The following is a 13,264-nucleotide window of genomic DNA, read 5'->3' as shown; positions in this document are numbered from 1 at the left end:
GGCAAGTCTAAGTGACAATGGTAAGCAACGTAGCGTACAGAACAAATGGCCGCTGTGGCCCTAAGGTTGTATTAAGTTGGTCAGAAGATGCGCTTTTATTAGAAATCTATGAGTTGAGGCCTTTGTCCAACTGTAGACACCGTCTCCGATATTTATGCCTAAACATTACTGCTTGAAATAAAAGTAATCACTGTCTATTTTTTGTATTACATTGTCTACAATATTTGTTTATATGTTATTTTAGTAGATGTATTCAAAGGACAAATTTGAAAGAAATACTGTTACCTTTATAAATAAGCCTTTAAATCTCACAGAGCACAGTAATTTTTATACACCCTCAATGTCTGATGGACAACTATTTTTACAACTTAGCTGATTTTAAACTAAAGGGTCACGGCAGCTCAGATTTATTATTCATTCAGAACTTGATAACCCACTGCTTAATGAAAGTTGTTTGGGTCGGGCATATTAAGTGAAGCTATACTATTGCATAATTATAATATTTTCTAGACGTTTTTTGATACAATCTTTATCATGTTTCTTATTATTTTTTCTCACTCAATATAAAATGGCGTCATAAAAGGACAATCAAGATTTTACGACTTATGACATAAGTAAACTTAAAAATTATAGTTTCAATTTTATTTCGGTTTTATACCGTTTATTAAATATACTTCAGAATGTTATTCAGCTTCAAGTTAATGAGCTCATTTTTATCATGTCCTTTTGTATCCAACGTTGACGTTAACAAAACGAATTGCAAGTTTTACCGGAACAGCCGGAAGCGCACGCTTTAGTAATCGTATGCATGAATAATTAATTGGGGTCCGTCTCATGAATTGAATACATTGTGATGCAGATGAGTGACGATATCTATAAAAGTACAGTCGGATTGATACCGATAAATTCATTTCCACGGGGAAGCTTTATTCGTTTACGTAAACTTTGAGATTGACTCTAACAAGGCTCGGAGAGGCGGAGAGCACGCCGGTGATTTCTACTCTTAAAATCCAATTTAAATGCATTCCTCTGTGCCACAGGAGGCCCCGCCGATACGCTCCCGGGGCCAATTAACTTATTCATCCTTAACATTTCATTGCTCAACTTTGAGAGCTATTTTTTGTTACTGTAAGAATGGCCATTTTGTTCGACATTTGTTTTAAAGTAAGCACTAGTGTGTATAGCCCATAAAATAATTTATAAGTACAATATTTTACTTTAAAACGTGTTTTACATAAATTTATTGTAAAGGTCTAAATGCATACCGGGTAATGTTAAAAAAATAATCTACAGCTAGGATTATTTAAGTGTAGTTGGAGATTATATCTGGAGTGTTAATTAAACAAATTGCGTGAAATATTATGGTTAAGAGGTAAGATTATATTATCAAAATTAAATTATTATTTCAATCAACTCATTATATCATATTTTAATAAAAACTGTTTTAAACCACTACTTCCCTCGTGTTTTTTACCACGTTCACGTGGTGAAGTTCCGGCATATGTTTTTCAGTATTGTTATCACAATCGGACACGTAATTTGAGTTGGATCGATGAGCTTTTGAGATTTTATCGGTTTATTTGTGGGGGTAAGGTAGGAAGGTATAACGTCTTTGACCTGATCGTTGAGCTCAATGTTGCATTAACGATGTCTATGTCAACAGCATGATATGGTATTCTCGAGTCCAATAATATGGGCACTGAGGCAGTTCTTCGAGTTCTATAGGAGTTATATGCCCTGCAGAAAGGTTTAACATATAATGTTAAGAAAAGTAAGTTCTTTGTATTTAAGGTTTCACTAAAAAGAAGTGTACTCAAACGCGTATTCATTTAAAATACTTCTTAAATATTTTGGATAATATGTTAAAGAGGATCTTAAAGGGTTTTATATTAATATGATTCGCTGGTTAGCGAGATGTAGTGGCCGTGAAGATAACATTATTCAAAGCCTTCTGTCAAGTTTTGTATACTTACATTCTGTGAACTGTTTACACACAGCAGGCTGTCAATGCTCTGGGTATCCATAGGTTTTAAGATTTTGTTGAGTCTACCCTGGAACTGCACTGCATCAGGCACGTTCACCTGAGTAAACACAAAAGACTAAAAAGGATACTTTGATGCTTTGCATATGGATTAGTATCAATCTAATTCTGTAGATGATTGCTAGACCGGTAGGACTGATCTTTTTTAGACTATTGTCTGCGAAAAGGTGTCTACTTATATTTAAAAAATAATTATCTTTAAATTGTATAAAATATTATAATGTTAAACTGTTACTATAAAAACGTTTGTAGTTAACAATTGTTACTAGCTTATTAATATTCTTTGCCTTCAATGGGTTTGAAATAACATTTACTATAATTATATTTGTATGTACGTTACTGATATCAATTAAATTAAAAAAATACTAAACCATTTCTTTGCCAAATGTGTATTCTCCCATATTCACCTACAAATTTTTGCTTTAAACATCTTTATAAGTAACCACTTCAGTCCTGCTTTCATTGATTATCGATAATATCTCATTTAAGTAGCAGTATATTAGTTTTATTCATTAAAAAAATCACAAACAAAAAATATAAGCCATTACCTAATTAACCAATAAACATTTTCTACCTAATTCTTCAATATTGGCTTGACATAAATGATAACGTAATACTAAAGCAATAGAAATAATATCTCTAATGCGGTATAAAAATAAAGTGCTATTTCCTCAACTTCATTCGGTCCAATATTAAAAAGGTCGTCGTCTCTGGTCCCTTCAAAACTTCTAAAAAAGCCATTTAAAATACAATTTTAACATCCTAATAGAAACGTTCGCACTAAGAATTGTTGCAAAGTGTAATGGGTTCAGGTGAAATTAACGCAGAAAAATAGGAAAAGTTAGAATGAGTTTCCCGCGAAGGTTTTTTGCCTCCGCCAAGTAGCACTGTGATTGTAAACTGCTAAATTTATAATGCCATTTTCGAACTTCACTTCATCGGAAAGTTTCAGCCGGTTCGTAATTTTGCCTGCAAGTAATACATTCAGCGTTCACTCAAAATAAATACAATAAGTTGGATATAAAAAGGTTTAAGTTCAATGTATATATTTACGCCAGTTTGCTGTCGATTAATAATTTGTTTTTAATAAATCGTTACTTTTTTACCTCAGACATCAATGACTATTATTCTACTAGTTTTCATTATTCGACTACTTTTAGAAATAATTTTATTTCACTATTTATTTTTTGTTGATTGAATAGATTTGTTGATTTTGTAATGCATGTTTTGTAAACTTACTGTTAACTTAAAACTTTGTTTCGGTTTCTATTGACTATTATTTTCTCTTTCATTATCATCATTACCTTAGTCGCAGGACATCCACGACTGGACTTTGGCCTTTCTAAAGATTTCCAATAGGACGAAGATTGTAAGTGATGACTTCATCAATCTACCTTGGAAGTGGACGTCTTACGCTGTATCGTCTATCAGTGGTCATGACTTTAAAATGTTCAGGCACCAGGGAATCTTTTCTGTGCACTATGAGACCTGCTACTTAAATGTGCCAATCCTCTAGATTGTGATGTTTCTTCGATTCGTCTACGGATGTCCTTATTGCTGATTTGATCTCTTAAGAAAAAGTTACGACCATAATCTTATCAATGGCTCGGTAAGCGACTGTGAGATGGACAATAAGATCCGAAGTATGAGACCACTTTTAACTACTTTACCATTTTTAAATTTCTGAAATATTAAGGTATTGTTTCGTAATAGCATTAGAATTTGTATGAAATATTAATTGTTTTTATTATATATTTTATACCGTGTACAGGATCTTACGGATCCCCAAAATAGATTGTGGATATAAAGCCCTTCTTTGCTTTGGTCGTAAATAAATGTTTTTTATTTTATTTTCAAATCCTGTTTATTTGAAAAGGCTACGATGACCCAAGCAGATTTGCGAGATAGCGCCGTACCTTCTGTGGATTACTTGGCAAGTCCTTTATAGAGAGCCGAGCAGTATCATCACTACTTAAGAATATTAAAATCCCTTCTATTTGTGTAAGAAGCTTGTTTTCCTGCTGACGGCGGAACGTTTATCGAATAATCCTGATAAGGCAGAGATAATTGAGCAAGCCATTTGTGTTGCCGTGGTCTTTAATGTAAAAACATAAATATTACTTATAAAATGATTTACAAATAATTTGCCTTTTTATTGTAAGCAATTTGTCATGTTGGGTAATCTATGGGAGCATATACCATAATCGTCACGCAGGCGGGTTGATAATTCCCGGTGTGGTGTTAAGATACTTAGAGACGCTGTTGGCCATTCTCTGGAAACTGATCTCTCTGTTGCCTCGTACAGCACCCACGGGAGGAAATGCAGTAGTCATAATCTATGCTGAACCAACACGGCTTGTGACTTACGGATCCGCTGATGAAGTGGTCGCTTACGGTTGGCCTCAGGTGAACGTTCTAGGTCATCCAGAGAACAATGGAGAACGCAATGTTCGGGGTATCGCTGCGAGAATGAATCAGAAATGAGAAGATTACCAAAGTCACTGACGTAGGCCTAAGAGTTATTCTTCTGAAGTGGCAGGAGGCGGGCAGCACCAGATCGGTCATCGAGGTGATTTTTGGGAGAGGCCCATGTTTAGCAAGCGTCTAGTCAAAAAAAATCTGGAAGAAATTAAGAACATAGTACAATGGTGGCAAAGTTTTAATTTTTACACCTTCAATCTTATTGATAAACATGTTGCATATTCTAAATGTTGTTATTGTATTTGATTTGTACCACGAGTTTATCTAATGACCTTAATAACATGTACCCCAAACTAGTTATGTGAAAAGTATATAACGGAGTCAGTGCAAATTTTAAGTTCGATGTAAGTGGGCGCCTGGTTTCAATTAGACAATTGTATATTTTAGTAAGACTAATGAATTTTCATAAATACATTTAAAATTTAGTTTCATATTTTATATAATAAATATATAAAAAAACATTATTTCAGTAAACGAAAACAGTAAAAATGAGGAATACTGTGCTAATAATACTGGGCATGGTCGTATTATTGACGTTAACAGAAGCCAGATCCTGTTCTGGGTAAGTTTTTGTATCATCATCATATCAGTTGATAAATGCCCACTGTAAGGTATAAGCTTCTCCCAAAGATATTTATGATAACCGGTCTTGCGTATCAAGCGACTTTTTCACATATGTCGTCGGTCTACCTAGTGCGGGTATACCCACGCCTTGTTTACCAGCTCGTAGTAGATACTCGAATACCTTTCGGCTATTAAGTATAGCTAGTATATTGACTATAACATAAATTATTTCACAAAATATTTCAACTTTTGTGCAACTGTATAAATTGGCATCTTGTACAATCTATTGTAAGCGTACATGTAGATATCTGTGACGCTACGATCGTGACTATATTGTCTATAATGACAATACCGATATCAACATTAGTACAACAAGTATTTATTCAAAAGCAATGTTTTTTTAATTTATTTTAAAAGCTATTGTAGTAAAATAATAAAAGACTATATTTATTTACTTACTATATTTTACGTTTACATTTGGCCCTAGTTGTTGTGGTTGGTTATTTTTTTAATGCTTGCCGATATGCTACAAAATATTTTGAAGTGTTATTTATTTGACTAAGTTTCTTTTAAATAAAGTGTGTAACGTACTCAGCATTTGATTTGACACATCAGGTAAAAACATCGGGTTCGGTGCTGTTGAGCGTTATCTTTAACGCACAGTGCTCCGATAGCTCAGTAATTGCGAAAGGTAAAGATAACGTTTTACAACACCGATTTTTGCCGAAAGTCTCTTTTTTCCGACGTGTCAAATCAAATACCGGGTGCGGTAACTTTGTAACTTTATTAGTTGTGGAAACCAGTGATAACGCAGTGGTTGGGAGCTGTGCCTTATGATCGTACGCCACAGCTTCTACCTTTGACAGGTGCACATTTTTCGTGTTTAATTCATTCTCTGTCCATAAACATAAAAGGTAAAATAGCGGAAGAAAATAAATATAACTAAGTAAGGGATAAAAAATTTTTAAGGTCTAGTTAGCGAAGTCGATTTATTGATTTCACTATATACTTCCCAACTGTCGAAACATTACTGAACTAATATATATATAGATATATATATATATATATATATATTAATATATATGTGTATGTATGTATATATATATATATATATATATATATATATATATATATATATATATATATATATATATATATATAATTTATCTGCATATGTATATATATCTATGTATAAATGCAGAACAAAAAAGTCTGCTGATACCTTAAGGTTCTGGATTGGAAATAACGGATCGGAAAGCCCAGCATAGCACGTCCATCCATAAAGTGGATAGACGCTGGATGCGGGCTGCTACAAACCGTCCCTATTGTAAAACTATGAGAGAGCCCTATGTTCAGCAGTCGACGTCCTATGGCTGTAATAATGATTAAATTGACTTAAACTATAATACCGCGATTTAAAAAGTAGAAACGCAAGTAGATTCCGAAAAAATTCAGACGCAAGGTGCAATAATCATTAAATTATTATTTCAGAAAGAAGAGTCACGATTCGTCTTGCCATAATAAAGTCGACAGCGGTGAGGTAAGGTTTCATATTATTATTTTATTAAATGTAAATGTGCATTTTTGTTTCATTAAGTACACGAGATATTGCAAAATTGAAACAGTTATTAACGCTACTTCGTTTTTGTGATTCATTTCCTACTTTTAAGCAATTAATTATAATCTTTAATGCACTTTTTATATCAACTGCGTGATTATGACTAAAATGCTTAGTTATTATTTTAATAATAAACAAGTCAAACAATAATTAAGTTTTATTCAATTGCTCAAGTCTAGTAGTAGAAATACGAAATGTTTTATTTTTATCATTCTAACAGTTATATGTGTAGTTAAATATAGTCTATTTCCAACGTTATATGTGATTAAGACTATATATTGGTCTTGACACATTTGAAAAGATGAGAGGGGTTATCACAGATAATGTTAAACTGGAACAGGGCATAGTTTATAAAATGATAACATGTTATTGCTCTATTGTTGACTGCTCCTTAATATTATTTACCTATAAATCGTCGTTTAATGTAATCATTACGTAAACACTCAGTTGTCTATTATGCCGGTATATATGTATGTATGTATATATATATATATATATATATATATATATATATATATTTTTTTTTTTTATATATATATAAGTATTTATATATACGTGGTCTCTTACTGAGCCTCATTAGCAAGCTTACAGTCGCCTAACAAATTATAAAGAGTGCCATGCTTAGGATTTCTCTACGACATCTAAACTAACCTAGCGAATTGGCAAGTGAAATGGGCTTAGCGCGCAAAACAATGTCCGTTGGGTTCGAAGCAGAGAGCATGGTCAGGTCATTATGTTTAAGTCGCATGAAGACGCTGGACGCTAACTGATTCCATCTGATCTAATTATTAATCCATAGTGGCGGCCTATAGATATAGGATTATCTAGCGGTGGACGTCCCTCAGCTAAAATAATGAATGAAAAGGATTAGACTTGCAGTACCATCAGCTTAGTACTGTTAATTTTTTGCTTAATTTTAAGTAATTATTATGTATTCTACTTTCGCAGTGTAAAGACAGAAAGAAGTGTGAGGAATCATCTTCTTCATCCTCCTCCTCCTCCTCCTCATCATCGTCATCGTCATCGTCTGAAGAAGATAACAACAAATGCGTAAGTCATAAAATTGTATCAATAATTCAGTTTTTATACTAACAAAATTTTCGTAAAACGACACGATATAAAAATGGGAGATGAGATGAGATATTGTAAATTAAATCAACGATTAAATTCGAACTGTGGCAAAATTAGTTGATATTTTTCAGATTGATCATTAAAACTATTTAAAATAAATTTGTAGTATTGAGAATATTTCGCAACTTCGAATTTTTTTTAAATTAAAACATTCATTACACAAATATTACATATTACACTTTTTACACTTACTTAATTTGAATAGAATAAAACCTTGAATCCTGTTAATTTAAAAGAAAAATCAAAAGGCTTGAACTCTGTTGTCTGCGGAGGAAATTTAGTAGCAGGTGAATATTTTAGATTGAAGGATACCACTATAGGGGAGATGAGTTTAATTCTAGTTACTATAAAATTGGGCTTTGACATTTTTAACATAACGTTTAAAAGTTATCACTGTTAATCATCACACGTATAATATGAATATAACCATAATGACGACTATCAAAATTATTTTTTGAATGAACTTATAGTTTTACATTTATATCGCAGAAGTTTATTATGGGTAATATTTAACGTATGTTCTTTTCGAAATAGAGCAGTTTCATTTTCAAAGATTTAATTTTTAATATACTAAGTTTTAATTACCAAAAGTTTGCGGAGATTATATATTACGTACCAACAGGGCTGACTGTAGTATACGCAGTGAACACTCCAATTTGTTTGGAGAATGTTCGCGCTACGGCGGGTTTCTTCAAGCGAGCTTCAATTGCGGCTCTAATGAGCAATAATGATGAAACTGTTCCTCTAACTTTTTCCATGTTATTTTTTCCACTTTAATAGATCCGTAAGGGTCGAAATGGAATCTTACAAATATAAATTTAATTTATTTGATATATCTTTTTTAATGTACTACGTATTGTTTTATAACAGAAATATTTAGATACCAAACAACATAAATTGTATAATACATATAGTAGTTCTGTATCCATGTTAGTATAAGGGGTTGGTGAAAGGCGGTTAGTTCATCGATAGCTACATTAGAGATACATTATGCTCGTAATGAAATATGAATCACCCTTGTCTCTATTTACGGTGCTTGGGGAAAGTGCTGTTTTTTATAAAGATTGGTTTTTATATTTTACCATAGTACTTGTTGCAATATATATATATATCATGTGTTCGTAACAATTCTATAAATAATTGATTATTTTGTGCTTAATGTTATAACATAAATTATTTTTTATTAACTTCAAGGGCCGGAGTAACGACAATAATGATTCATCTTCATCTTCATCGTCTTCTTCATCATCTTCCGAGGAAGATGGCAATAATGGTAAATGTGTCAGTAATGACGAAACTCATTCCTCGCATCATGTAAGTATTCATTTTAAATATTAAAGTCTAGAGCCACTGTGTCCCTTAATTCGTCTTATCTAGTAAGATTTTATTATTCAGTCGAGGTATCGCAGAAAACCGAAAAAGAAGGAAGAATTGTAAAAATAGTTCACAATTTTCATGTTTAGGTTAGATTTATTAACGTTATGAATTTGATCCATTGCCCATGATCATTATCTACTGCAACGTGCTTCATTTGCGTTGTTCAGGATTTACCAACTCTAGGATTCAACCATAATAGAACTTGTATTAGACATTTAATTTTATCTTAATCCCTTTATTTTCAATTCTTAAGAGACCTTCTAGCCACTTTTTTGTTATTTATATAAATAAAGAATACTGGGTCATACCCTTGCGTCATGTTGGCGTCACTGATGATTTTCGAGCAATTTAATTGCGGTAGCCCTTAAATCAGGTGTAGCATTAAATAAGGCCTGCTGAAGCTTTTTTTAGACGTGACTGTAAATGTGTGTATTAACCTTAGATTACCTACTAAGATACCGCGACAAACTCGGGTCAAGGAAACTTCTTTACAAATATCTAACACCTTTATTTTTCATTTTCTTTCATAAATGTTTTTACAAAATATATAAATGTAGACCAAAGCTTAAATGCTCTTTCTGGCGTTCACAACTATTTTTCCTATAAAGTTCACATAGACAGGCCGAAAAATTGATCTTTTATTTTTAATATGAACATTTTATGATGACGAATGTTTGATTTTAAAAATATTTTACGCTTCTATTTATTCAAAAATGCTCTAAGCGCAAACTATAACCATTTAAGTAGTATAATATAATAGTCCGCTGTTGTACATAGACCTCTCCTATAGATTTCTTATAGGGCTGGTAAGACCGAGTCTGCATCCAGCCTTTTCCTTACCTTAACAAGAATGTCTATCCGCCTTGTGGTCGTTTCACCTTGCTGTCCACACCATAACCTCAAGATCACAGCGGCCATCTGCTTTCAATGATACCTGCCAACTATAATTATGCCAATTCGCTGGAATATATACGCTTCGATCTCGTGAAATCCCGAGTATCTCTATATCTCTTTTTGGCTCGTTGAGCTTGTTAATGTCAGACAAAGTTCCAGCGCCGTAAGTCATCACTGGTAATGCACTTCGGTCGTACATATTAGTCTGCAGGCATTGAGGGATATGGGACGAGATGATGTTTTATTTATAAAGACAAGAAAATATTATGCAACAATTTTATAAATATTATTTCATAGTGATGAAATTTTTACTAATATAGGCCTTACGTGATAAATAACTTGCTATTTTTAATGTCCTTGTATATATAATTTACTTATTTGATAATAAATTAAAACTATTTTGTTTTATTTCAGCACAAGAAAGGAAAGCATTTTAATTAAAAATATAAAGAATTTGGATTACATTATCACTGGAACAAAATTGACAAGTTATACTTTATGTACTTTTTTATATGTATATGTGATATTACGTGATATTAAACATGCTAAATATTAAATATTGTTGTTATAATTTTAATTTTTTCCCTTGCAAAATTATAAACATGTCAAACATCGCAATGTAAAATTTCCACAAAAATAAAATTAAAGCCTGAACGGATTTTGTTGTGCATGTGAAAGCCTTCATACGAGTTAATTAATCCATAAATTGTTGCCGATGCAGATCTCGATCCGGATTCGTTTAATTTTATAACATGCCTGTGATTAAAATTTGTTTTGATGTTTACTATAAAATAAAGCGCATTAGGTTTATGTTGTTAGTAATTAAAGTATTAAAGTAAGAGTAAAGTTTGTTGAATGTAACCAAATGCTACTAATAATAATAATATTTGTAATATACAGAACTCTTTGTTACCAAACCATAGTTTCTTTACTTGCTCAATTCGAAGTAATAGGGTTAAAATATTACTAAATATCCAATGTAAGAAATAAAGTTAATTACAATAACTCATTTAAGTTTATAAAAGAATGCCGAGAATTGGAGACAATTGTGACGGTAACGTAAATTATTTGCCTTACATCGTAAAATACTGAGACGAGCACAGCGTTTACCTCTAGTAAATAATATACACAACCTTGCGGTGAAGCCTTGGTATTTGGGAAGCAAAATCGTATCCAGTGCGTAATAGATTATGTTTGACTTTTAAGATATTTATCGGGACTAAAAAAAATGAAGAAAATGTTTAAAAGTTCACTGTTTCCTAAGATAATTATAAATAAAAAATATTTATATCATATTTATTGAACTTGACTATTACTAAAGGTTAATTAGTATAACCATGGGACAGACAGAGATTTTTTAAAATTCAAATTTTTGTGTAGGCACGTTTTGAATGGTTTTAATTACAAATGTTGTCACAACACGTAATTGAAATATTGTCGCCCTGGGAGAGAGGTATTTTAATAATGAAATGCCTTTCCCGCTCTCATATGTTTTTGGCATTTTTACTTAGCAAGGTCATGGACTTAATTTTATTTTGCTGTATTGAAATACGTCTTACCAGTCTTCAATTAAATTTTTATATTTAACAGAAATATTTTGTTTGACAAATAACAAATCTCCATAGGTATTTCATAGTGTGTATAAAGTTCACTTCTTAAGCCTGGAACGGGCTACGCTCTGGTCTACAAAGCATAATAATAATTAAACCGGATATACAACAAAATATAAAGTATCGATACAAAATCATTGTAAATTAATGATAAAGAAAAAAACGAAACATGTCGATAATTTCGTTTTGTTAGTATTCATATAATGTCGGTATTTATTACACAAAACTTGCTTAAAATTACTATAGATTTGCTATAACATTCAAAAGTTTGTTGTTAAGAACTATGAAGTTGGTCAGTATACTCGTGAAAATTAGTTATATTCCTACCGAACGAATAAAGTCGCTGAACCGAGTGTGTATTGCGGACGCCACTAACGAGGGTTTTATAATGATGAATTTCGAGCATTCTCTGTAATCATAACTCGAAAATGTTATTTTTTTAAGCTTGAGCTTTATTTTAAACTGCCAATTCTATAATATATGTAATTAATATATTTGTAACGGATTTAAAAGTAATAAAGAATATGATTCAGTGTATAAAGACAAGATGAAGTATAACTTTAGTGCATTGAAATATTTTATTTCAAATATTAATAATAAAACAAACGGCTAACAGATGATGCAAACCCAAGAGAATATTAACTAATCAATTCTCAGAATGTAACTACCAGTAACTATATGATAAACACAAAACACTATACACATGTAATTCAAATTTTTATCCGTTTTTTACAATAATAACATGGTAATAAAATTGACTTATGTTCCATCAGGTCTGCTGAAAAATTATACTACGACTATAGAATTTGTTTCACATTACGTATAGCGTAAACGAAAGGAATCCTTCTAATGTCAAGCCGGTTTAAATTCCGCGGAGTGTCTTAATATTCTCACATGTATGAAATACCTTATTCGTTCAAGGAATCCATATTTTGTTGACATAAAATTATAGAACGTTTTACTACAATATTCAAATGTATACTTTGATGTTCAATTTGTACTGCCTGTAATACGGAATGATAAAAATAATAAAACACTAAATAAAAATAATGTTAATAAGTCTTCCTGTAATTATTTTTACAAATTGCCATTATCTTCCTATCAGTGTATTTTACTTTATAATGTTTAAAATGTCGTAAAGATCATCGGTCATAGGTTAACCCATTACAAACTACCGGCGGCCTTGATGCTTTGAAATATTATTAAGTCCAATATAGAAAATGTAAAACTAATATTATTACAATTTTATACACGTTAATTTAATTGGCTTGATGGCGAAGTAAACGAGACTGTGCGAAACATACAAATCATTTGTGACGAGATTGTGTACTCTTAAACGCGTTTATTATTGACTCGTCGCTGCTGATAAAAGTCTTGTCTAGTTTAATTATAAAATACGATGAGTTCCTCAATAATCATTTCTAGTTAGTTAGCGTGTCTAACGTTAAAATGATTCGTTTCATAATATGTGTTGTAATTATTTGTATACTTTGGTATTACGTAATAGTTGAAGCCGCGCCAACTTCGGGACAGGATTTTGCTGTTGTT

At 31.7% G+C, this 13,264-nt stretch overlaps 1 protein-coding gene across 2 annotated transcripts; it reads left to right on the top strand.

Moving 5' to 3' along the window:
- Positions 1-4,859: 4,859 nt before the first annotated feature.
- Positions 4,860-10,642, top strand: LOC137929018 (protein FAM133-like). 2 transcript variants are annotated; one of them, XM_068772041.1, is made up of 6 exons: positions 4,860-4,908; positions 4,993-5,084; positions 6,578-6,626; positions 7,653-7,754; positions 9,030-9,149; positions 10,521-10,642. In XM_068772041.1, exons 2-6 carry the CDS (start codon positions 5,011-5,013, stop codon positions 10,545-10,547), a joined length of 372 nt encoding a protein of 123 aa, XP_068628142.1. In that variant the 5' UTR covers positions 4,860-4,908; positions 4,993-5,010; the 3' UTR covers positions 10,548-10,642. The 2 variants fall into 2 exon arrangements, with proteins under 2 accessions (XP_068628142.1, XP_068628143.1); XM_068772042.1 differs by lacking the exons at positions 4,860-4,908; positions 4,993-5,084; positions 6,578-6,626 and adding an exon at positions 7,346-7,426.
- The last annotated feature ends 2,622 nt before the right edge of the window (positions 10,643-13,264 follow it).

This window comes from Battus philenor, unplaced genomic scaffold (genome assembly GCF_028537555.1).
Source record: "Battus philenor isolate CCGP_79_NKW_IND1 unplaced genomic scaffold, ilBatPhil1.0.hap1 SCAF_4, whole genome shotgun sequence".
NCBI lineage: Eukaryota > Metazoa > Arthropoda > Insecta > Lepidoptera > Papilionidae > Battus > Battus philenor.
Note: the sequence above shows the minus strand (reverse complement) of the source record. Positions and strands in the feature narration are given on the sequence as shown.